This window comes from Besnoitia besnoiti, chromosome I (assembly GCF_002563875.1).
Source record: "Besnoitia besnoiti strain Bb-Ger1 chromosome I, whole genome shotgun sequence".
NCBI lineage: Eukaryota > Apicomplexa > Conoidasida > Eucoccidiorida > Sarcocystidae > Besnoitia > Besnoitia besnoiti.
This window is the reverse complement of record NC_042356.1, coordinates 4494788-4518914: the sequence shown is the minus strand read 5'-3', so window position 1 is coordinate 4518914 and position 24127 is coordinate 4494788. Positions and strand designations below refer to the sequence as shown.

Genomic DNA, 24127 nt, shown 5'->3' with positions numbered 1-24127 from the left:
GATGTAGCAAACCGGCGGAGCCGTGCACGAGTCTCTGATACTGGTGCCATGAGCTCGGACGCGAAGGAGCGTCTGGAGATGATGCGATAGAGCAGAGGAGACGCATGACGCAGATTACAAAGTGCTAACGGAACGGAGCTTCCACTCGGCAAGGTTGTTTGATGCAAGTATCGCCGCAAGGTTACATGGCGGATCTACTGTCGCTCTTTGTGGTACCTCATGATACACTGAAACAGAGGTTCCGTCCAATGTCGCCCGAGTGGGCCAGTTGAAAGCCCGGATGCCTCCAGCCTACTGAGCCGGAGGCTCATCTGCCGAGTCTCCGGACTGATGATGATGCGCCGCTCCTCGTAGTCGCGTCGAGCTACGCGTTTCGCCAAGAAGGAGAATGGTACAGCGTTGGCTGTATGAAACTATTTCGCCGAATAGGACACGACTTTGTAAGCGGCCGCGAGTTGTTGATTTGCTGATGGCAGCTTCTCGGGCAGTCCACGATACAGAAGTGGCGCTTCCTGCATGACATCCGAGGTCACGTGTCTCGACACTTTCGCAGGCCAGTACATCTTTAGATCCGCAATTTGCGAGTCGACAGCAGAAATACATCTTTTTCTCCACTGTAGAGCCCACATTCGGCCAGTTATGTCTGGTGTTTTGAGCAGGTTTAACCCTTGCCTTGAGTAAAGGAAAACCTTCAAAATGCAAATCAGTGATACAGAGAAGTTACCATGGTCTCCCGTACGCACAGGCAACAGAGCAGCAGTTGATTTAGAGAGGCGGATCGACTTTTCCCGTGTGCTATGAACGGGCAAACAGTATCAACGTCGCATTTCGGCAGCGGGCGTGCTCACGTCGGAGTGTTGTTGGGGTGGGGTTCGCCGAGGACCAGGCTCGACGGCGTGACAGCGCCGACAGCAGCTGGCATGGTATTCGTACCGAAGCGGAGATAGCTGACAAAATGGCAACGAAACTCAGTGCCGGCTTCTAGGCTCATTCCGCCTAAGAAGGATACCAGACATGTCGGTTGTTACTGGGACTGTATGTAGTCCTTAAGAAGGGCTGCGGTGGTGACTGCCGGCTATAAAAAGGTCAAGAACGCGCCGGCTCCCCTGCAGTGAGGGAGAGTTTACTACCATCCCCTGCAGAAGCTTCAGTCGTGACTGTCTTCTAGTCCCCCCCTGGAGACGGCTACACACAAAGGAGGGGAATCCATGTTTCTTTTTTGCTGGACTCGACTAGAAGTAGTACACCACGGTCTCGCTCTGTAGACACCCATAGCCTTTGCCAAGCTAAGAAACCGCATACGATCATACCGCCGCGGACTGCGAGACACTGTGCTCGGCTGTGGGCTTGAGACTCACTTCACTGTGCCAATGCACGGCCAGGGAATGTGAGCTACCCCTCCGCTTTTGCATGTGTCCGCCGCGTTGAGCGAGAGAGGCGCATGCAGCGGTCTGCGCATCGCTGTCCCAACGCTTCTCGGCTTCCTCGCAGGAACGGGTTCGGCACACACGTTTCACGCAACATACGCCGAGTGCTGGCTGTCTGCACATGGCCTGCTTCCGCCGACTACCAGAACAGAGCTGGTTTGCTGTTATCTGCTTGAAGCTGCAACAACGTCTGCTTTCTTCGCGTCTGGAGAGCTGGGGAACCCTTGTCGCTGCTTGCAAGATCTGTTAAGGTGTTGCTCGTTAGCCAGAGCCTCACGCCTTGCCACAGACTTTCTGCTGTTGAACGGACTGCACAAACAGCTGCAGGAGCAGACCTTGGTCTTTATGTCGCTCTCCTAGCACCGTGCAAAAAGATATTCTTCTAAATGCTACTGACGCGGCTGGCTCTGCAAGACTGTACCGGTATTGCACTCCGGAGACGCCAACCTCAAAAAGCACCTTCGCTGCTACAGGCTTGCCAACTCCTCTGTGCCCCTCTCTGCACAAGAAGCAGCCGGCCGCCAGCCCGCCCTCTCTACCATCCACATTCACTTCTGCTGTTGTTTCCCCTACTCGAGACGGATGTAGCCGTGTGGAGCCTGCCCAAGCGCCAGTTACGAAAGACGTTCTGTGGAAACCGGGAATTCAGCTCTCGCCGATATTTCTAGCGGTGGAGCGCACACCGACTTGGCACGGAAACGCCCCGGGAGAGATCCCAGCAAGCCGCTGCCGCGGCACTAGGTTTCCTCCGATTCTCCAAAGAGACGAGCGAATTGCGGTTACGTTTCGCAAACCTGGGGCCGGGGGTGCCCCTCCACCGCAAGGACTGAATCTGATGCACACAGCCCCTCAACAAAGTTCGCGCGTCCTTCCTGCTTTTCGCGTGGGATCGAAACTGCCTCCACGCCAGGCGGCGATGGGAAGTCCCTACCTGAGCGACTTGACTCGGCGAAGCAGTCATATCTTATCGACTGACTGCCCAGGAGCGTTGCCTCAGGGAAGACCGACTGAGCTCAGGCGCCGGCAGACGCCTTCCAGCCTAACCCCAGCTGATGATTCTCTCCTCATCAGCTGTCTTCTTCTCGAGCTCGTTACTTTCCGCCTTCTCAGGGAGACACACACCAAACTGGCTTGTGAATCGAGGCCAGCAGAGGATTTTACCACCACGGCAAGGAGAGCTTCTGCGGCAGCGATCGCAAGACATCCACGTGTTGCTCCTCTGCGAAAAGACTCTGAGCGCCCTCCCGAGTGCCCACGCGGAAACAACCTGCGGCGTCTAGCTGAATAGCAGACGACATCAAGAATAACCAGGAACCCTTGGGTGCGACTCGTTCGTCATTCTTTTTGACGGTAGCAGGACAGTTCCCGCCAGGATCCCTCGACGTTCTTTCGCAGGCAGGGCATCCACGCCCGCGCAGCCGCGTTCGTCTTTGCTCAAAGTACGGCCCCCGGGCGCCGACAGTATCTGCAGATCGACATGACCATCGAAAGAAGAAAGACATCTCCTCGTAGGCTGAACTGAAAGCACACGTGGTTCGTTTCTTTGCTGCGACTCCATCTTCAATCCAGAGGTCTCTCCTCTTCTTTCAGTGTTGGTGCGTTGCCGCTCAAAACGTCTCTCGGTGGAGGGCGGCTGACTCACCACAGATACCCGCCACACGCGAACCCGAATGCGCGCGTCTTGCGACATCTGGCCGCCGATTCCTTCGGGAAAAGGTGCATCGTTCACCGATTTCCTCTCTTTTGAATTGCCTTTGGCTTCCGGTTCACTCGCGGGCTTTCTGTGCTGCTGAGCGCGAGAACCGTACACGTATCTTCCAGGGCACCGTCATGTCTTGTGACGCTTCTCATCGACCGACCCAGCGCAAGGAGGAGAGTTGTAGATCTGCTGCGCATGAACGAGGTAGGAGGGACTTCTTCTTCGTCGTTTCCTGCAAGTTCCTCCTGTTTTTAATGCTACAACATTCCGCAAATTTCCTCCTTCCACTCCCCTGGGTTTTCTCGGAGTGCGGAAAACGGCGTACGCGCAGGAAGCCCTTGGGCGTTGCTTTTGTCCGTGCAGCCGCTGCAGTAATGTCTTGCTCTCCGATGACGATTTCTCGAGCCCGTGGACGCCCTCTGTACGTGGATCATCATGTCACGCCGTAGGCAGTCTCTTAATGTCTTGACACTCTGGCGTACACTATGAATTCGAGTGTCGCGACGGCGGCTCTAGGGCGGTAGGGAGGATGAGCTGAGATATGTGGTGCCCTGTCTCCTTTTCAACGGTGTCGTGCACTCCTTCTTGTTTAACGCTTCCTCTATCTGCCTTTACGTCCGCGTTGAAGACAGGCGGTCGCCTGTCGCCGCCTGCGGACTTCGCTTCGGGTAGCGCGCTGGCGCAGAAACCCCCCACGGTACTACATAACGGTGTTGCGTCTCTCTCCTCTTTTCTTCGTCCCTGGCATTCCCTTCGTATTCCGGATTTATCGTACAATGCTCGTCGCTTTCTTTCTGCTCTGTTTCCCCATGCGTTCTCTCGCTTGATCACACCATGATCTCCGGGGCTTCCTCGAGCGCAGGCGCGGCGAGCGCACGCAACAGCTCGGCGGCCTCGTCCGCTTCGTGGTCAGGAGGCCGCATCTCGAGTGCGGTATTTTCTTCTTCGCCGAGCAGCGCTGCGCGTCTGTCGTCTCCCTCTTCTAGAAGCAAAGAAAGTCGAGGCTCGCCGCGAAGCAGCGACGGCAGCGGCGGCCGAGGGCTCGCCAGCCGCAGTTCAGTCGGCACGGAACTGTTGAGAGGCGGGCGACGGAAAGCTTCTGCCTTTTCTTCGAGTCGAGGAGAAGCGGAGGACGAGGAGAGTCCACCACCCTCTCCGCTATCCAGCCAGGGGAGAGCTGCCGAGACCCAGGTCGCGGCCGGCGACTCGAATGTGTATTACAAGAGTTCGCACTCAGGGAGTGCCTCCAAGCTCAGGCTCCGCATGCCGTCCGTGTTCGAGAGCGCAGACGCATGCGGTAAAACGAGCGTAGACGGTGAGGAGGAAGAGGGAAGCGGGACTTCGCCTGCCCATTTCGCGCCATCGGAGAGAAGAAAGCTTTCTTCTCCTAGACGGCCCTCGCCTCCCTCCCGCTCGCGCTCGTCTTCTGATTCGTCCGCCTCTGCATCCGACTCCCCATCTTGCTCGCTTGCATCCTCTCTTCGTCCCTCTGAAGCCGCTAGTTCTTCGTGCACTTCTCAGCCTGTTGACTCTTCTTCCTCCTCGTCTTCGTATGGCGGGTCTTCCCCGTCCTCTTCTCTCCGAACCGAGACACGCGGAAGTCGACGAACAAGCAGCTGCAGCTTTACACCCGAGCGCCCTCGGCGCTCAAGCAAGCCCTTCGGCTGCCGTTTGGCTCACCCCTCCCCTTTCTCCGCGGAGGCGACGTCTGGCGCTCTTCCAGGCGCTTGGGCGGTCTCCTCCGGCCGAACAGGCGTCGCTTCGTCGAAAAATGATACCGCCACGCGCTTCCATCCTGAGCAGCACCCTGAATGTTTCGCCTGTCGCCCGCCTGTGTTCTCGCTGTCCCGCGAAAGGGACGAGCTCCATCGCCTGACGCAGAGTGCCTCTGAGACGCCGTCCTCGCCCTGCCACAGCTCCATTACCGTGCAAAAAGCCACCCATGCAGGATGCGAGCGCTCGACTGCGGACGACGACTCTTTCTCCGGGCTCGCACGCGAGGCGCGAGGAGACTCTTCGCGGGCGACTTCGCTCCCCTTTTCCCTCCCCTCCCCTTCTTCATTCATGAGGCACGGCTACGCGTCGCCGCTGTCGGCTCGGGATCTGCCCTCTGTGCACCAGCGGACAACATGGCGTATTCCTCGGCTGCATGCGGAGAGCTATCTCGTTTCCAGTCAGCGGCGCGTCTCATGCATGTCTTCGCGATCGCTGCCGCGAATCGCGGCGAGCGACAGCGGCAAGGGAGAACGAAGACGGAGGGGGACAGCAGGCTCTGCCTCTTCTTTGTGTTCTTTTCTGATGCCGCGCGCCCAGGCTTCCTCCGCATCGTCTTCTCTGCCTTCGTCTTCGCCGCGTGCCGGCCTGTCTCTGCCTCTGAAGGCTTCTTCTCCCCTCTCTTCTGGGCGCCACCGCGACCCTCGCCACGGCGCCCCGACTAGCGCAAAAGTGGGCGACAGCGGTGAGGTCACATCTGGCGACGAGCTCTTCGTGGATGTGAGCCGAGAGATTCGGATCCTCGACGCTCTCTCAGAAATCCAGAGAAAGTCCCTGGTTGCCGCACACTGCGTGGAGCACGGGGCTGCCCTCTCCGAGTCCAGCTCCTTCGTGAACGACTGGGGCTCGCCGCGCTCGCAGGGCTGCAGCCCGCGGCGTTTCTGGGCGCGACACGCCTCCCCCCTCGGCAAAGACCGGGGAGCAGAGAGACGCGGCCTTCTCCGCGCGGGATCTTTGTGCGGGCTCGACCAAAGAAGCCGCGAGCTTGAGCTCCCGGCCGAGGCTGCGCGCCCCTCCTCCGCCTCTTCGCTTCCGCCGCTCCCTCCGCGGCAAACGTACTGCACAGACGAGCAACTGAAGCAGCTACAGAATCTCCGCCGTCTCTTGCGAGGCGCCACTGGCAACCCTGTCGTCGAGGCCGCGGTCGACGCTGCGCTTCCTTCTCTCTGGGCTCCTCCGCCCGCCTGCTGCGCATCCGCGAGCAGCCTGGCTGACGACGCCTCCTGCGCCTGGGCAGCGGCGCGCGCGCGCCTGGAGGCACACGAGAAGACCATACGCGACCTCGAAAGAACGCGGAAGGAGCGCGGCGTCTGCCGACTTGCAGGCGGCGACACAGCCCTCACGGAAGCGGGGCAGGGGGACTGTCTCCTCACAGGGGCTCGGGGCGAGCAAGGGACAAGCCCAAGCGCCGCTGAGGCGACCGGAGAGAAGCACCGCGCGGAAGAGGGAGAGACGCTCTCCATACAGCATCGTACAGACGAACTGTGGGCCGACGAAGACGATGGAGACGACGGAAACGTCCCTCGAAAATGCCAGCTTGCGGAGTTCCTCAGAAACCGCCCCGGCGGGCCTTCGTCTCTAGGTAGTCTCGCGCGACGTGAAAACACCGAGAGAGAGAAAGCGATCGTGGCGCGGCCGTCGGTGGCGACAGGACTGGACGCTGTCGTCTCGCGCTCTCTGTCCAGGAGTTGCACACAGGAGAGATCCGATCGAAGAGAGACACAGGCGGCAGACGAAGGTGGCGATGGAGAGAGTGTACGCCGAGGGACGACTCAGGCGAGACAGAGGCTGGGCAGCAGGGGATCGCGCAGCCAAGCCAACGAGTCCGTCGCCTTGCCGCCTGGCTCGGCTGATGGACGCGGCGCGGAAGGCCCCTCTTCGTACGCGCCACCGGGAGGTGTCTCCTCCTCTGTCTCTTCCGCGGCCTTCGCAGCCCCCGCGGACGACCGCCTGCGCGCCTGGGCGCACCACGGTCCGAGCACGGAGGCCTTCGATCGCGTCGACTTCGTCTCGCGGCGCCTGGGGCTCCCCGACAAGAAGACGCCCGCAGGCGACGGGGCCGGTCTCGGGGCACTCGCTTCCTCCGGATCGAGTGCGCGGGGGGGGGCGTGGGTGCCTGGCTGGGGGGTTCGCGAGACGAGAAAGCCGAAGGGCGAGACGCGTGGCGGCGACTCACCAACGACATCGACGAGTACAGATGGAAGGCGCTGATGGAGCCCTCCTCGACCTTCCTCTCCGCGCCCGTGGCGAACCTGATGGGCGGTGCGAAGGACCCCGCGGGCCTCCCCACAGCGGGCGGGGACGCGGAAGACCGGAGGACGCAGTGGACTGCTTTCCCCCCCGCGAGCTCTGGGGGATGTGTGGGCGCGCAGAGAACGGCCCCCGACTGCGAGAAAGAGACGCGGGAGATCTTGGAGGCCTACGAGGCTGCGAGACTGAAGATGCTCGCCAAAAGCGACGAGGAAGCGATGTACGCCGCAGTCTCCAACTCCGTTCATGAGGGCCAGAGAGTCATCGGGAAACTCGACGCCGTCAGCCGCAGGCTCCTCGAGACCGCCTGTCTCTCCTCGAAGGCGAAGGCCGACTCGACCGCCGCACCTTCCGCTTCGAGCGGAGGAGAGGGCAGCGAGGACGCAGGGGCGGCGGAAGGCATGTCCGAGGCGACGACGGTCGCCCCCGCGGTCTGCCCTGTCTCCGCGACAGCTGGAGGCGAGAGGCAAGGCGAGCCCGCGGGCGCCAGCAAGCTCGACCGAGACGAGATGCAGGCTAAGCTGTGGGAGAGCGAGCGCGAGATGAACATGAAGGACGAGGAGATCGGGCGCACGCTGCAGGCCGTCGCCGACGCGCAAGCGGAGCTCGCCCGATGCAGACAGGAGCTCCAGGCGTCTCGCTCGGAGGCCCTGGAGGCCACGAAGAAGGCGACCGTCGCGCAGAGAATGATTCGGTTCCTCCAGCAGAAACGGAGAGAAGACCGCGAGAAGTGGCGAGAGCAGACGGAGGATTTCGATAGAAGGAAACAGAGCCCCAGCGAAAGCGAAACGGGAGGCGGAGTCGAAGCGACACAGATCTCCTCGATGTCGTCTGGCGGACAGGGACAACAATTGCGACAAAAACGATCCAACCAGTCCTCGTCCTCCGCTTCCTCTTCGTCTTGCTCTTCCTCCTCTTGTTCTTCATCCTGTCCCTCCTCTTGCTCCTCGTCCGGTTCTTCATCCGGCTCTTCTTGCTCTTCATCTTGTTCTTCTTCTTGCTCGTCTTCGGGTTCCTCTTCTCTCCTGTCGTCGTCTTCGTCTTCGTCTCTGTCTGCCGCGCCGTCTGGGTCGGACTTCCGCGGCTCCGCGGCCTCGTCTTTGCCTCTGCAAGCCCCGTCGGCGGATGACGACTTTCCCGCGGAGTTGCAGCGGCTCCTCGAGCAGGAGTACGACGAGGAGACACAGAACTACGAGAGGCGCATCGAGGAGCTTCAGGCGCTGCTGGCAGACCGGAACTCGGAGGTGCAGCACTTGGAGGTCAAGGGGGAGGCGCTGCGCAACGAGATCGCGTTTCTTCGCTCCCTGACGGATGAGCTGAAGAAGGCCCGCGGCGTGGAAGAAGAAAAGATGCTGGCGACGCTCCGCGAGCAGCTGGAGGAGGCTGAACAAACCAGCCTGCGCGTGGGCAAGGAGAAAGAGCAGCTGCGAAGCGAACTCGATCGCGTGCGCGCCTCGTTCACGAAGCAACTCGCGGCGCTCGAGACGCTCAACTGCCGCCTGCAGAAGGAAAAGGAGCTCCTCGCCGAGCGAGAGGAAAACCAGCGCCGCTTCCAGCGCGAAGACTGGGAGCGAATGGAACGCGAACTGCACATCCTCAGGTGCGAGAAAGAGGCCGGCGAAGCCGAGCTCCTCGCGCTCTCCAGCGCCAAAATCGCGGCGGAAATGCGATGCCAGAAACTCGAGCAGCAGCAGGAACACCTCAAACTGCATCAAGAGAGGCTCTGCGGCAACCTGCTTCAGCTCAAATGCCAAGCGCAGGGCCTCGCTCTCACGCGAAAGTGCAACGCAACCAGCCGACACAGACACGCACTCGCGAAGGTCGCCTCAGAAGGCGACTGCGAAAGCTACCAAGAATCGGTGAGAGACCGAGAGACGCACCAAGACTCGAGAGGAGACGCCATCTGCGCGAGACGGGGCACGGAGACGGGCCTCACCATGAGAAGAAGATTACCGCCTTCCACGCCCAGTCTCAGAAGCGTCCACTGTGAAATAACTCTCCACGGATGTGTTTCTCGGCTCTCTCTCTCGCTTCCGAGGAGACACACGGGAAGGGAGGACAAGCTGTGTGGGGCCTCTTCGTCTGTCTTTTTCACGAGTTTACTTCGATTTCTTCTACAGCGGCTTCGCCTCTGCGGGTTGACTCCGCGATGGCACGCGTTGGCACTAGCTGCTGTGTATTCTGCTTTGCTCTTTGCGTTGGCACGCTGCGCCTTGCTTTATCTTCTTGCATGCGCATTCTGGTCTCCTTGGTTGCTTTGTGCGTTTCAGGCGTCTGCCGGCGGTCTAGCGTCGTTGCCTCGGGGCGAGTTTCCTTCTTCAGACCTCTCCTCATCAGAATCGAGGCGCACGCCAGGCCTCTTGTCCGCATCCTCTTCGTCCTCCGTTTCGTCGTCTTCAGTGTCTTCTTCGCTGAGCAGCAGCGCGTCCCCAGACCCGTCGAGTGCCTCCTCTTCGGGTTCCTTGGTGCCTGCCCCGGACTCCCTTCTCTCTCGCTCTTCTTCGTCCCGCACCCCTCTGTCGGGCGGCGAATCCTCTCAAGCCTCCTCGAGCCACACTGCCTCCTCGAGCGGGTCCTCCGCGCTGCAGAGCTCTTTATCGCCCTCGCAATCCTCCTCGTCTGCGCCTGCATCCTCTTCGTCGGCATCGTCTGGGAACTGCTTGACAAGCAGCACGAGTCGCGTGGCACGCTCGGGTGTGTTGACCGCTTCCTCGCGGGTCTCGCGGGACTCGCCTCCACGCCGGCCTCTCTCGTCTTCCTTCTCTTCAGTCAGCCATCCGCTGCTCGCGGAGTCGCAGCAGTCCGCAAGCTTTTTCACGCGCATCTCCTCGCGTCTGCAGTTGATGCGCGAGGAGTCTGAGCTGCGCCAGCGCTCCCTGCCTTCGCTGCCGCCGTCGTCGGTCTCTCTCGGCGACGCGGAGACAGGAGGCGGCCCTCCGCGACATCGCGAGAGCGAGTTTTCTAAGCCGCCAGAGAAGGATTCGGTTGTAGCCCCGAGAAGCGCCTCGCACGAGATCTCCTCTTCCTCCGAGGGGACTCTGCTTTCGACGTCAGTTCGCGACCAGATCGAGAAGAACGCAGGCGGCCTCGCGGCCTCCCTCTCGTCTTTGGCGGGCGCGGGGACGAAGGAGACGACGTTCGCTGCGCGAGCCGAAGCGGGACACCTGCGCGGACTTCCCTCGACAGGCGAGAACGGCAATTCCATCGCGTCGTCTTCGTTTTTCAACGACCCGACGAAACGACGCAGCTTGCGGCAGGCGTCGCGGACAGAACAGGCTACGCGCGACTGCCGCGGAGGAGCGCATCGCCAAGCGAATTCTCAAGACGAGAGAGAAGACGCAGAAGAGAGGAGCGAGATGGAGGACGGAGCAGAAGAGGCAGAAGAGCAGGGAAGGGACTCAGGCAGTGACGCTGAGGGAGAAAGCTACTCGGACTCGTCACAGGTGTCCTCTCAGCGGTCGAGAGACGCCGCACAGGAGGAGGACTTGGAAAAAAAGACTTCTCGGGCTTCCGGAACGGACCAAGAGAGCAACAGGTCGGCTTCCTCAGCCAGTCGCTCGCAGGCTTCTTCTCGAGTGTCAAAGAAGAGTGTGCGCAGCGGGCTCAGACGCAAGTCAGCCAAACAAATAGTGAAACAGGGATGCGAGTTCTATAGCTCAGCGTCTTTGGCGGCGCCTCTCTCTTATTCCTCGCAACATCCCCCCCAGAATCCAGAATTTCGGGTGTCGGTACACCTCAGCGACCCAGAGACCGCACCTCCTCCCGGTGTACATACACCGCAGCGATCCGGCTCGCGCACCGACCACTCGCCCCGCAGTCCAAGTGACGCAGAAACGCAGTCCTTTTCAGCTCTGCGCGGCTCTCCGGAGCATCCAGGGAGCGCAGATAAGTCGCGCGACCGGAAGAAGCAAGCCCGGGAGAGGATAGGCGAGGGCGCCAGCAGCCAGGCAGCGTCGCTTCCCAGACGCACGTCTTCTCCAGGGACCGGCCGCTGGACCTCGCCGTCATCGCCGCGGGGAACCAACTCCGACGCAGAGAGCGGTGCGAGGGAGAAAGGCTCTTACGGAGGGTCTGCTGCCGAGCAAGGGAATCAGGCTTCGGCTCGGTCGAGTTCCTCTTCGTACTACTCGCCCTACGACGAAGGTCCCTACTCTCGCGAGGGGTCCCAAGGCGGCCCGCCAGACGGCTTCCAGTTCTCGGATGCGTCTTCTTCCTCCTCTTCGTTACCCTCTTCTTCTGATTCTGCGTCCAGCGTCCCCCCTCCATTCAGTTTCCTGCGCTCGTCGAGCTCCTCTTCGCGCCAGACACAGACTGACGAGGGAGACGCGGAGACGGGAGTCGCTCGCAGCGAGCGGCTGCCGCCGTCCTTCGCGTCCCCCCGCCCTCGAGGAGGAGCGGCTGCAGACGAGGCGAAAGAGGAGACGACAGTCAGAGAGAGACACCTCGTGCCAAGCAGCAACGCGCCGCTGCAGAGAGGCGACAGCCGCAGAGAGATCGGGAGACACGTAGACAGCTCGCGGCTACATGGCAGGGAGCGCGGGAAGCAGAGAGCGACAGAAGATACACCAGGAGGAGGAAAGGCTGAACAAGCCGAAAATCGAAACCCCCGGCATACACCACTGTACGTCACACCGCGCATAAAATCGTCGTCTCCTTGAGCGTGTGTTGCCGTCTGCAGAGGACAGAGACGTTTCGGTGTTTAAGAGTTTTAGGAATGCCGCCTTGGCTTTCGCTTTTCGTGGTGGCTTGTTCCCTCTCCTCTTCATCGTTGCGCCTTCCTGTCTCTCGCGGCCGTCTGCTCGCACTTTTTTCCCTTCCTCTGTTTTCCTCAGTCATGGGCCTTTCATTCCGTCGCTGTCTCTCTCGTTGCGGCGTCTTCGTCTCCACGCTTGTGCCTCCGGATCCACTCGTCTTCTACTTTTCCCTTTTCTTCTCCCTTTCAATTCCTGGTGCTGCGTCTGACTTCCGTTCTCTCCGTAGGTCCTCCGCCGCCAGCCACCCGCAAAGTGGTCGCGGGTGCTTGTCTCCGCGCGACCGCTCGCAGGCGTCTGCGGTGCATGCGAACGCGTCGTCGCCTTCTCGTCCCTCCGCTTTCTCGTCGTCGTCGCTGGCTCCCTCTCGCGGTGAGCCTCGACTGTCTCCCACAATAGCCGGCGGCTGCCTCGCCGCTGCCGCGCGCGCGCCCGAACTCGCCTCACCGATTCGCCTTGCTCATGACCACGCCGCCCGCGGCGAGCCTTGCTGTCACTTAAAGCGGCGCGAGAGGAGGCCCGCGCGGCTGCACTCCGGAGAGGATTCCGAAGATGAGACTGACGAGGCGGCGTGCGCGCTGCGCCATCGCCCAGTGCCAGGGCGGGCGCCGCCCGTGCATGGCCCTGGCGGCGACCCCGACGCGGGCCTCGAACAGCATGCAGGCCGGCAGACAGGGAAATCCGCGCGCAGGAAAAACTCAACAGAGCCCCCTTCGGCAGGACGCTGCGACGGTCCTTCAGCCTCCTCATCGTGCTCGTCTTCGCACTACTCCGGCGCCGACGAACTCGGCGCGCCCGAGGCGAGGCGGGGCGGCAGGGGCCGACGAAACGGGCCTGGAGGGGCAAGGCCCGCGCTCGAGCCGAGCGATGGAACGCGCGACCCTTCTGCGTGTCTGTGGGGAGACATTGTGGAGGAGCGAGCCTCGTCGAGCGACGGTAGACGCTTGATGGAGAGCCCAGGCAAACGCCCGGTGAGGCGCAGCGGCACAGAGGCTGCAGCAGAGGGAATCTCGCGCGCCGGCGACCTCCAGCAACTGCGCAACGAGTCGCCGGCGAAGGCGCCCACGGGCCGGGGCTCGGCTGCCGCCCAAGAGGAGGGCTGCGACAGAACGGGAGCACATGCCCCGCACAGAAGCGCTCCGGGGACCGTGGGGTGCGGCCGAGAGAGCGACAGCGTCCGCCGCGAAGCCCGGGAGCCGCACAGCTCTTCGGCCTGCGAAGCGCCGGCGATACGCCGTTCAGCGGAGGCGGAGAGAGAGGGCCCGCCGCGCTGCAGCGACGCGCGAGGCAGGACGGAGGGGGCGGAGGACGAAGCGCGGTGCTTCGAGGAACTGCGGCGACACGGAGACCTCACTCAAGTCATTGCGAAAATGAAAGACATGTGCATCACGAGTCGCACCGCTCGCAAAATCGACGCCTGCAGACGAAACGCGAACCCATCGTGCCAGCGGCCGCCGGCGGAGGCGCCTCCTTCCTTAGGCCCCGCCTGCTCGCCGCGGGCCTGCGCCGACCCTCAGCGCGGCTTCCGCCAGCCTCCCTCTGCTTCTCGTTCTTCTGCGATCGCGCCTCCGTGTTGCTTGGACCCTGAGGAGGAGCGCGGCCGCGGCGAGAGGGAACTCTGTGCACACGCGCGCCTGCAGGCCTTCGGCGCCGAAGAGACCCTTGAGGACGAGGCCCTCGGGCCCGCGGGGTGGGGACCGGGCCCCAGGCCGGGATCTGCGGCGGAGGACATGGGGACAGACCCCTTGGAAGAATTCAGCGAGGAGAATCTGCAGGTCTCTGGAATGGGCACCCGGGGCGTCGCCAGCGCCGCTTTTGAAGGCCCTTGCGCGCGCGCGGCTCTACATGAGGACGAAGAAGGGCGACGAGAAAGAGAGGCGGAGCTCGCAGTCGAAGCAGTGGCCCGAGAGGCGGATCGCGAGGCCTATTCCCGCGAACATCTCGAGAGTCTGAAGGAAAAACTGCGGCGGACCACAGAAACCAACCAGCGACTGCGCATGCAGGGACAAGCGCTAGCCATGAACACGCGACAACTGAGAGAGGTGCGCATCGCGATCTGAGTCTTACACAGCGCAGAATGGAGCGCCTGGGAAGAGAAACTACCTGACTTCTCTTCTCCCTATCAACCCGCGGCGAGCGATTCCTAAACTGCCGCACAGCTTGGCTCCGCTGAGGCATCCCTCCGTCGGTTTCAAGCGAGTCGCCTCCTGCCCCGCTGCATATATCCATATGTATATGTGTATAGACATATGAATATCTACGTGTTCGTTCGTTGTAAGGATAGACGGCTGCCCACACATGCATGTATATCACTGCACGTCACAGGCGGACAGTTCCTATCGATTCTCCCTGTTTTTCCTTTTCCCCGCTCCTGCTGACCCCGCCTGTCTCTGGTGACCGCGCAGTCTCTCTCCTTCTTTTTTTCTGCATGCGTGTCCTTCAGCGCCTCTTCGGCAATGCAGACGCCATTCGTTTCCCTCCATTCCATGCTTCTTCGGAGCTCCCATCCGAGAGCGCGAATTTCGCCTTGGCCCAAGCGGGACGCACCCCCGGCTTCCGCTCGCCCCGCGAAGGCGAGCCGCCCGTTTCTCCTCTGCTTGCGCCGGGCGCAGCGGCTCGCTCAGCGGCGACTTGCCGGCGAGCGGACGACGAGCGAGAAGGAGACAGGTGGACGTCGGGCGCGGATCCGCCGGCGTTTGGAGCCGCGGCGCTTCCCCAACGGGCCCGTCCCCCGGCGGAGCCTCACGCTGGAGGCGGGAGAGCCTCTTTTCTTTCCGCGCGTGTCGAGGAGAGAGAACGCGGAGACTGCCAGCCGCAGGGCAGCCCGCGTTGGATGAGAGGCGAGGCAGGGCGACCTGAAGGGACGGGACAGGAAAAAGAACGTAGAGAGTGCGGAGCTCCCTGGAATGCTCCCTTCTTCCGCAGCTGCTGCGAAGCGACTGGAATCTCCGAGAGAAGGGGAGACGACGCCGGCGAGCCGCACGCCCTCCACAGCCCCCCGCGGCAGCCTCCGTGTCACCGCTGCTGGGGTCAAGAGGAGGAGAATCGCGGCTGTCTCCCTTCCTCGCGTCTTGCGTCGCACCGATGCTCGCTTTCGCCTTCCAATTGCTTCCATCCTTCTTCCCTGCCCTTCGCTGAAGAGGCCTACGAACCCATTCGCGGCGAGCGCGACAGGGAAGAAGCGTGTGTGCCGCAGGTCAGATCCATTCCCGATTCGTTCGCTGCCCGCTCTCGCTGCGGCGACGCCGCTCCCTTCCGCGCGACTTTCCCGCCTCAGGCTTCTTCTTTCTCGTCTTCCTCCTTCTGCGACGAGGGGGTTGGATCGCCGAGACAGTCATGCGCAGATGTCCCCGAGGTGCCTTTGTGGCGGCAAGCTAGCGATGCGGACGCGCGCTGGGCCTCCGAGTGCGGGGAAGGAGACAGTGGAGAAAATTGTGGGGCGGGACCCTGGAGACACGCCCCGGGGCATGCCGTCGCGATCCAGGCTCCACACTGGCACGCCGAGGCCCGTGGCGAAGCGTGTGCAAGACAGCCCGATGAATCAATCTGGGAGGTCTACGGCGACGCCGGAGAAGACCACGAAGGCGACTTCGTGGCCTCGCGGTCTCCGTCTTTCGAACCCCATTTCAACGAGACATCACCAGGTGGAAGGCGCGAATGCACCCCCCACAGATGCAGCAGCTTCACCGCGCCTCCTCCTCGTCTTTCGTCGGTAAGCGCCTGAGGAGAGCGGCTCCGGAGATATCGAGACTAATCTCTATTAATTGGTAGATAACTACGTATATGCATGCATGTGTGGATGTCGGCACGCTGGCAAAAAGGAAGAAACAGGTCGGCTATCTGAGGAAGTTTTGTCCCTTATACCGTGGCGCAGCTTCCTCTTGCAAGGTTCCTCTATTCTCGGAACGACCGAGAACGCCCGGCTGCTTTCTTGCTCTCTCTTCGCTTGGAGCTGTCGCCGACTCTCGGTTCCGAGAAGAGACGAGGAAGTCTTCCTGTGTGTGTCAGTGAGCGTGTTGATGGGCACGCATGAATGTAGATCCGCACAGATTCAGGACCAAAACAGAGAGCTCTCTGCATACGAGTATGGTTCTATTGCTTTCGCGAGCAGTAGAGGACATTCTTTTCTGCTTCTGTCCTCCTGGTTCAGCCGACAGGGCCTCTCTTTCTCAGAGAGGTGCGGCTGCAGTCCCTTCCCTCTCCTGTTTCGTGCCATATTTTTTTGCTGTTGGCGGATCCCCTTTCGTCAGCTAGCCAAAGCTACCCAAAGACGTACTGGGTGCTTTACTTGCTTCTCTGGATCTCAGCCGTTTGAAGCCGCCTCAGAGGCGCGTCAGCGGTTGCTCAGGAGAAGACCAGACAGCAGAGAGAGTTGTGGAGGTTGGGCGCGGCGGCCGCTCAGATGACAAGAGAAGATCCCTGAAGAGGGAGGTAGGAGGGGACAGAGGAGCGCCAGAGACAGGGAGGCGACGCTTCATGGCCTGTTTTGATATGCTCCCTGGCACGCCATTCCGATCAGTAGTACCTGTATCGAGCTTGCCGCGATATCCCCGCTCGCGAGCCAGCCCCGCCGAATGCTGGGCTCTTGCCGACGGACTGTTTAGGGATAAAACAAGTTATCAAAAGAGGCGAAGGGGGGGCGGAGACGAACAATCATTCTGGAAACGAAAAAACAGAGAGCGGAGGCAGAAAAGCAAGGAGATAGTGCCGTGGAAACAATGAACGCCCACATACATACTACCTCCTAACGCAAGGGGAAAAGCACACTTGCAAACTTCTAATCCTAAGCCCTGAACCTTGAACCTCCTCCTCCTCCTCCTCCCCCCCCCCCCCCCCGCCTCTGAACTGTTCGGATTCCGGCGCCTTCTCGCGGCCGCCACGCTCATCGTGGCGGCCGCGAGCCTGGCTGGTTCCCCTCGCCGCACAGTTCTTTTCTGATCACTCTTCCTCGTCATCTTGCTGTGTGTTTTGTGTCGTGTGTGTGATGTGTGCCTTTCCTGCTCATCCTGCCCTCCTTTCCTTTTCTCCTTCTTCTTCGTTTCCTCGCCTTCTCCTTTTTCGGCAGACGCCCGCGACTGCCGCGTCCCTGGAGTTGAGAGCCGCGGCTGGGGCTGAAGACGCCGAGGAGGGCGCACTCGAAACAGTCGACGCACAGAAGGCGCTGACCGCCGGCCTGGATGCAAATGCCGGTTCCCATGAATCGCCAAATCGAGAAGATTCGCTGCGGCGCGACTTCTCTTCCTCAGAGGGCTTTCCGCTGCCTCCTCACTGCGCACCCTCCTGCCCGTCTCCTCCGTCGCCCTCCACGGCGCCGTCGTGCGCGTCTCAACCAATCCCGCCTGCTCCTGAAGCGTCATCGTTCGAGCTTTCTGCACTGCCGCCTGCGTCGTCTTTTGATTCGGCGATTTTCGCCCTCGCGTGCTCCTCCTGTGGAGATGATACGAGCGATATCGACGCAGAAGGAAGCCGCGCGAGCTCCCCTCAGCCTCCTGTCTCTGCGCGCCGCAGATCCACGCTGTTTTTCTCTGCAGCCTCGTCTTTCGCGTCCTCCGTGTTCTCCGCATCCTGCGCTGACCCCCTCTCCCTTCCGCAGCGCGCAGACAGGCAGGCTGAGGCGCGAGGACTGGGCGAGCGAGAGGACGAAGGAGAAGCGGCGCCGGCGGGCGTCCCTTCCAGCGCCGCGTCTCCGCGCCTCGTCTTCGCGCAGGGCCTTTCTTCGCCCGAGCTTCTTCCTCTGAGCAACAGGCCGCGCGCAGAATCTGAAGCAGGCGCCGCTCAGTCGGCAGATATGGAGAGGCTGACTGAGGTCGCCCTGGCTTCGCTGCGGCAGACAAAGGCCTTCCCTGAGCGGGCTCCTCGCTGTGAGTCCTTTGAAACTGCGTGCGAGGCACGAGCAAGCAGTGGAGACGAAGAGGAGGCGGGAGGAGAGGAGACAGAAGATGACGACGAAGGCGGAGTGGAGGAGATCGACGTCTTCAGGGCGCCGGCTGGCCTTCTGGGGCCTCGCGGCGAGGAAGCGCAAGAAGCAGACGCGGAAGCGAACGGCGACTCGCAGAGTTGTGTGCTGTGGGGTCTCCTTGTCCCTAGCTCGCAAGAGGTGCCGTTGGGGACTGAGGAGTCTGACCCCCTAACGCAAGCGCGAATCGCAGAGGACACCTCTTCCGTGAGGCTTGACGAACTAGACGAGGCAGCAATAGAGGCGAAACCAAATGTCTCTTGCGCGTCGGAAGCCGCACGACGAGGACTCGATCTCAGATGCATGCCAACTGAGGAGCGCGGACAGGATGCAGACTGCGGCTGCCGCAAGTCCGCGGAGGTCAGCCAAGACGAGAGAGCGGAGGCGTCCCTCCGCGAAGCGACAGACGCGCATGGAGGCCTCGAAGAGAAATCCGAGAACGACAAGAAAGAAGAGACCAACCCGCTGCAGGGAGGTGCTGCGAGCGAGCACACACAGACGAAGGGATTGAAAGCCGAAGAGGAAGCGGCATTCGATTCTGACGCAGGGAGGAAGGCAGAGGATGACGCACAGGAATGCGCAGAGAGGAGGATGGAAAGAGGTGAAACGGCCGAGCGAGACACAGAAGAAGGCGAAGCTGCAGAAGGGTGCGACGAGAGGAAAAACGAGAAAATTGACGCAATAGCAGACGGCGCGTCACACACTGCAGCGGATGAGACCAGCCACCGGACAGAAGATGAAAAGGAAGCGACACCCTCCGAGTGGAGGGGCGTTGAAACCCACGCGAGAGAAGGCATACATGAAGAAGAGGCAGCAGAAGGATCTCATTTTGTGAAGTCTCTTGAGGAAGACGAGCCCTGCGGCGCGACAGAGGCTGCCGCCGACGCAGACGAATGCGCAGGACACAGAGAGGCGAGGCCTGCGATCCTTCCGGACTGCGCGGCACATGAGCCGCAACACGCGGCAGCGAAGGAGGAGCTGCTGTCGGAGAGGATGGTCAACGGGGTCGCGCCTCCGCGTGCAAGCCCTCGCCGCCCAAGCGCCGAGGCGCTTGTGTTTTCGGTGGAGTCACACACCGGCCGCGAATTGGTTCCTGAAGCCGCACTCGCGACTCCAGAGAATGAGACCTCTGGCGACGCATTCGAGGGAGAAGCAGAAGATTTGGGTGGAGAGCCAGCGGAGGAGGGGGCAGCAAGCGAGGCTGAAGGCGAAGAGACCGACCTGGAGGCAGCGAAGCTCACGGCGGGCAGCGACGAGGAGGAAGCCTCTGCGGACACAGACTACGGGTTCAGCGAGGCAGAGAGACAGCATGCAGGGGGGTGGCGCGACAGAGAAGACGAAGGAGACGAGAGTCGGCAGACGCAGAGGCGCGCGGAAAGCGTGGAGGGGTATTCTGGCACTAGCGCAGATGAGGATGGAAGAGGGAGAGAGGCGATCGACGCAGGAACGCGAGGAACAGCGACTGAAGAAAGGGCAGCACCAGAAAATGAAGCGCAGACCCGCGACCCAGACATATCCATCCGTCCGCGCGAACAGCCGGGAGCCGTGTCGGAGGCACACGAGTTCTTTGGTACGCGCGGAGACGAAGAAGAGGCTCGTTGCCACTACGGCCAAAAAGAGCAGAGGAGACAAGACGAAGAAGACATGGCGGGTGAGGAGAGCGAAGGAGACGCGTGCGCCTGCAGCCAGAGTGAAGAGGCGGCAAGCGCCGAAAAACACAGGGGGGAAAACTCGGCCGCCGTGGACGCTCCCCTGACTAGGGAAGGCTCCGGCTCCGCTGCACCGGCGGACGCTACATCTATCGCTGTCTCTTCGTTGAGCGCGGGATTCCTTCCCTCCGTATACTCCTTGCCCGCAATGCTCCAGTCGGAGATTGAGCGCTTGGCCCTGTCTTCGCTTCTGTCTCGTTCGTCTTGCATGCATCTGTCACCGGGGCGAGGAGCCTGCGCAGACGACGAGCAGGCACGGCCTACGCAAGACGCGATCGCAGCTCTTTCGCGGTCGCTGTCTTCACCCTCCTCGTTGGAGAGCCCGGTCGCCGGCCTGTGTTCTTCGTATTTTCTCTGTAGAGCGAGAGAGGCATGCAGCGAAGAGGAGGCCTCTGCGTTTCGGCGGTGCCTCTCGTCGCCTCCTCCCGCGTCACACGCTTCCTTTGCTGTCTCTCCTCGGCGTTGCTCTCCTCCGCACGGACTGTCACTTGCGTCTCTGGCGTCGCCCAAATTGCCGCCCGGCGCGGTTTCAGAGCCTTCGCGAGGCCGCGGCGGTCTCCCGCGCGGCACGGATGCGTCGCTCACCTCGCTGCCGCGGACGCCTGGTTCCGCCAGGCTCGGCGCTTCCTCTGCCTCGCGACTTGCCCAGTCCCTTTTACCTGCAGCTCGCGCCTCCTCTCGCCTCGCGGGTTGTCGCTCGCATGATTCCTCACGGCCCCGGTATTTCTCTGCACGACGCGCGCCGCTTTCGCGGTCTCCGCGGCGGCACCCGTCGCCAGGGTCTTCTTCGCGGACTGTCGCCGCGGCCGCTCGCGCCTCCTCGCTCTCGGTTCGTCCTCACTCGGCGCGGCCTCGCGGGCCTCTGCCCGCTGCGTCGCGCTCAGTTTCCGCCTCCGCCTCCGCGGCGGAGTCTTCACGCACTCGCCCGCCGCACTCTGCGCGGTCGGTCTCGTCGGCGAACTCGGTCTGCGAGTCGCCATGGCCGCCGTGGAACTCCAACCTGGGGCGCGTGAGGCGAGCTCCGACTTTCGCGGAGAAAGCGCCGATCTACGCGGTCCTGGCGAGCGGCGGCGAGGCCCTCGGGAAGGTCTGCCGCAGATGCGACGCGTGCCCCTTCGTCTTTCTTGAGCGCGAGGCAGAGCGCGTGCGGAAACTCGAGTCGCTGTTCATCGAGCGCGGCAGCCGAGCCGGCAGCGCGCGAGGCGTGCGCAGAGACGACACTGCTTTAGCGTGGGTGGGAGTGAACGCACGAGGAACAAAGGGTCGGGGTCGCGGAGAAGGGGTCGGCGGCGCCGAGACACTCCGTTCCCTGTCTGACTCGGCTTCTTCGGGGGCGAGCAGCGAACTGGATCTTGAGCTAAGCGAGCGCGTTCAGTTGAGTCTCACGTTTAAGCCCATGTCGGACGCGCTTGACACGGAGAAGACAAAGCCGAAGCGAGGAGAGGCCGAGTCGCGTGCGAGACTGCACACCACGCGCAACAGTTCTCCATCGCGTTGCCTGTCGTCTCGCTTCTCCTGCTCATCATCGTGCCTGTCTTCGGCCTCCGTGTGCTTTGTGCCTGTTTCTGCGCGCGCGGTTTCGAGGCGGGGCGGGGAGAAGGCATCCTCCTCGAGCCCTAGAAGGCGCAGCGACTTCGGCGGAGGACAGCGAGACGCAGCGGGCGAAGTGAATCCGCGGTACCCGCTGGGGCGCTGGTCTTCTGCATTCTCTTCGAGCTCCATCCAGTCGCGCCCTTCCTCGTCGCCGTCCTCCCTCTTGGCTTCTACTGCTTCTGCGGCGTCCTACTCCCCCCCACGCAACAGTCTGACGGCGCGCGCCTGGAGTTCGCGCGCGCCGACCGCCTCGCCGCTCGCGCGCGGCTTCTCTTCGCGGTCGCCTAGAGAAGACACCCTCGGCGGGCTGTCCCGGTCGGCCTCGACAGCCAGAGGCAGCGAGGGCAGGAGTCTCGCGACCTCCGCGGAGCACGCGCGCTTCCTCACCTTCCTCCTGCAGCAGCGCCAGCGCGAGCTGTGGAGGGAGATCGAACGCATTTCCAGCGCTCGGGCCAACGCCGGCGCAGAGGGAGCCTCCGGGGCGGCGCCGGAGGAGGTGGCGCTTGACGACAGCGCCCGCGAAGAAGCGAGGGCGCGGAGGGAAGATCCAGGTAGCCGCGAGGCGGCAGGCCGAGGGGCTGAAGAGCCAGTCCCGTGGGCAGAGGAAAACTCGGGGCGAGGGGATGACGCGCGAAACCGCGGAGAGACGGGATCGACGAGACTCGCAGGCAAGGCGCCGCCCGCGGCGGAGGAGGTACCCAGCGCGCGAGGGCGGCGTGCGCAGGGAGAGAAGGAAGCAAACGGTCCAGCGGCGGAAGACGGCGAGGCAGCTGTAGACCCCGCCGTGGAGGCCGAGGAGACAGGGACGCATGTGACGCCAGAGAGACAGGCAATGGGCGACCCTGAGGAAGAAGGAGAGGGAAGACAGAGGGGTTTAGATGGCATGGATGGCGATGGCGGGGGAGAAGCAGGAATTGCCTCGAAGGCAGAGGCGACGACGGAGATTCTTGCCGGAAATCTGCATACAGAGTACGACCTGACGATGTCGCCCGCAGACGACCGAGAGACTGTGAAGTCAGATCGAGGCGGAGAAACAGAGAGAAAGGCAAGCGACGCACAGTCTGCCGCTTCTTTTCGGGAGACAGGCCCGACACGTGACGCGAGGCCAGATGTCGAGAGCGGAAGTGAAAGAGTCTGTTCGCTGCTTTCCGCCTCTCTTTCTCTCGAGTCAGGCGCCTCCGTCGCCCCTTCTCACGCGCCGTCGACGCGTTTCGCCTCCTTTTCGTGTTCGGCAAACACGCGGAGAGTGAGGGGCTCCACGCCGGGAGAACGCAGCGCTGTCTCTCTTTGGAGGCGCCCGCCATCGCCGACACCGCCTCGCCTCAGCAAGGGCGCCTGGTATTCTGCGGCTGTCCCGCGTCGGGCCTTTTCGCTCCTCGCAGCGGCGCCGGAGGAGGAGGCCGCGAAGCCGGGACCCAAGTTGAAGAAGGGTAATCCATACGGGCGCGTCAAATCGGCGGGAAAGTGAGAAACGCTGGGGCAAGAACCGAGTCAAAACACGCGAGGGCGACCTCCAGGGAGGCAACCAAAAGTCACAGACGGACCCTGAGGCGCCTGCAGAGGCGGTGCTTTCCAAGAGTGTGTTTGGCTGCCCCCCGATGCGTTGCGTCCGGCAAAAGGGCCCTCGAGTATATGGTTTCATATGTAGGGAGACCCGCCTTTCGGCCTCGGGTGCCTCAGTTTTTGTCAGTTTGCTTTTTGTTTTCATCTAGCTCCTGCGTGCCTGCATCCACATCCTCGCGCCTGCAATCTTCCTCTCGGTTTGTGCCATGGGCGGGCGGACGCAGGCAGAAGGCCGCTGGCGAATTTTTTATTCTTCAGTCTCCAGTCTGGAAACGGGCGGGACGCACGTGTGAAAACTCCATTTGTTTAAAGTCACCAGCGAGCGCTGCGCCTGAAACGCTAATGCAGCGGCGCCCTTTGCAGTCGAGCCTCCTCTGCGACTATGAGCCCGAGGGTAACGCTGATGTGAATATTGCACGACACGCTACGGGCTGCAGAGACGAGTCTTTTCGAACTGTCGCCCGACGCGCGCTTCAAAAGACTCACACCAAGACTTCTGCGCTTAGCGAAACTCGAACAGCTTCCCGTTGCCCTGAGTCGTGCTTGCTCCTTCGCAGCGTTTTCCTGACCCTAGGCTCGGCAGCTGCGCAGCCAGATCGGCGCCTCGCCTCGCGGGAGCTGCTGGCGGCGCCCCGTGTCGTTATGTGAAATCGAGGGCCCTTCTAGAGCTCTACGGAGAGTTGGTGTCTTCATCTAGGCGGTTCCTTCTCGTACCTATCACGTTCAGTTTAGAGTGCTTACTGACGCAGCGCTAGGAAATTCGTGCGCCTGTCAATCACGAGAGAAGTCGGGACTACAGACGAGCTAAGCAGACTAGCCAGCGCCTACGCAGGAGAGAGAACTTCTCAACTTCATCCAGGCCTCCAGTCTGACACCAGATCTGATTATGTTTCCCCCGTTCGAATTGTATGAATGCTCCCTTGCTCACCTACACATAGATAGATCGGTGTGACAGGTTCAACCGGGAAATGCTTGTGCGTATGTATGCATGTAGATATAGATCTTTGCGTATATACACGTATATGAATTTGCTTGTGTATGCAAGTGTGTACGATTCGCCCTTGGGTTATTTTCTGTGGAGGCAGGTTCTCCCGGTTCCCTCGTGGGTGTCTTTTCCACGATCTGCTCGCGGCTCTCGACAGCGGGGCGCGCGATGCCGTTTTCGAGGAACGATTGACACAAATGTCTAAAAGTTTGCCCCTTTTTCTGGAAAAGGGCCGACGGCAAGGCGTCTCTCCACACGTTTTCTTCGAAAAGAAGAAACACGGCTGACGCATCCGCGCATAGATCCAGGTCTGAATGCACACGTCCATTACCATACAAAGATACACACATATATCCATGCATGTATATGCATATATATATGTGTGTGTGGTGTCACCCTGCACGGCACAAGGCTGCAACAT

The 24127-nt window shown here is 61.7% G+C and overlaps 2 protein-coding genes across 2 annotated transcripts; both read left to right on the top strand.

Annotated features, from left to right (window-relative positions):
* Positions 1 to 3960: 3960 nt before the first annotated feature.
* Positions 3961 to 7110, top strand: BESB_006560 (uncharacterized protein; the record flags this gene model as incomplete). The annotated part of the gene is made up of 1 exon (XM_029359411.1): positions 3961 to 7110. The coding sequence occupies one exon, from the start codon at positions 3961 to 3963 to the stop codon at positions 7108 to 7110; it is 3150 nt and encodes a 1049-aa protein (XP_029222324.1).
* Positions 7111 to 7154: 44 nt separating this feature from the next.
* On the top strand, positions 7155 to 22626 carry BESB_006550 (uncharacterized protein; the record flags this gene model as incomplete). The annotated part of the gene is made up of 6 exons (XM_029359410.1): positions 7155 to 9008; positions 9420 to 11770; positions 12130 to 13942; positions 14344 to 15612; positions 16161 to 16331; positions 16966 to 22626. The coding sequence occupies 6 exons, from the start codon at positions 7155 to 7157 to the stop codon at positions 22624 to 22626; spliced, it is 13119 nt and encodes a 4372-aa protein (XP_029222323.1).
* Positions 22627 to 24127: the final 1501 nt, after the last annotated feature.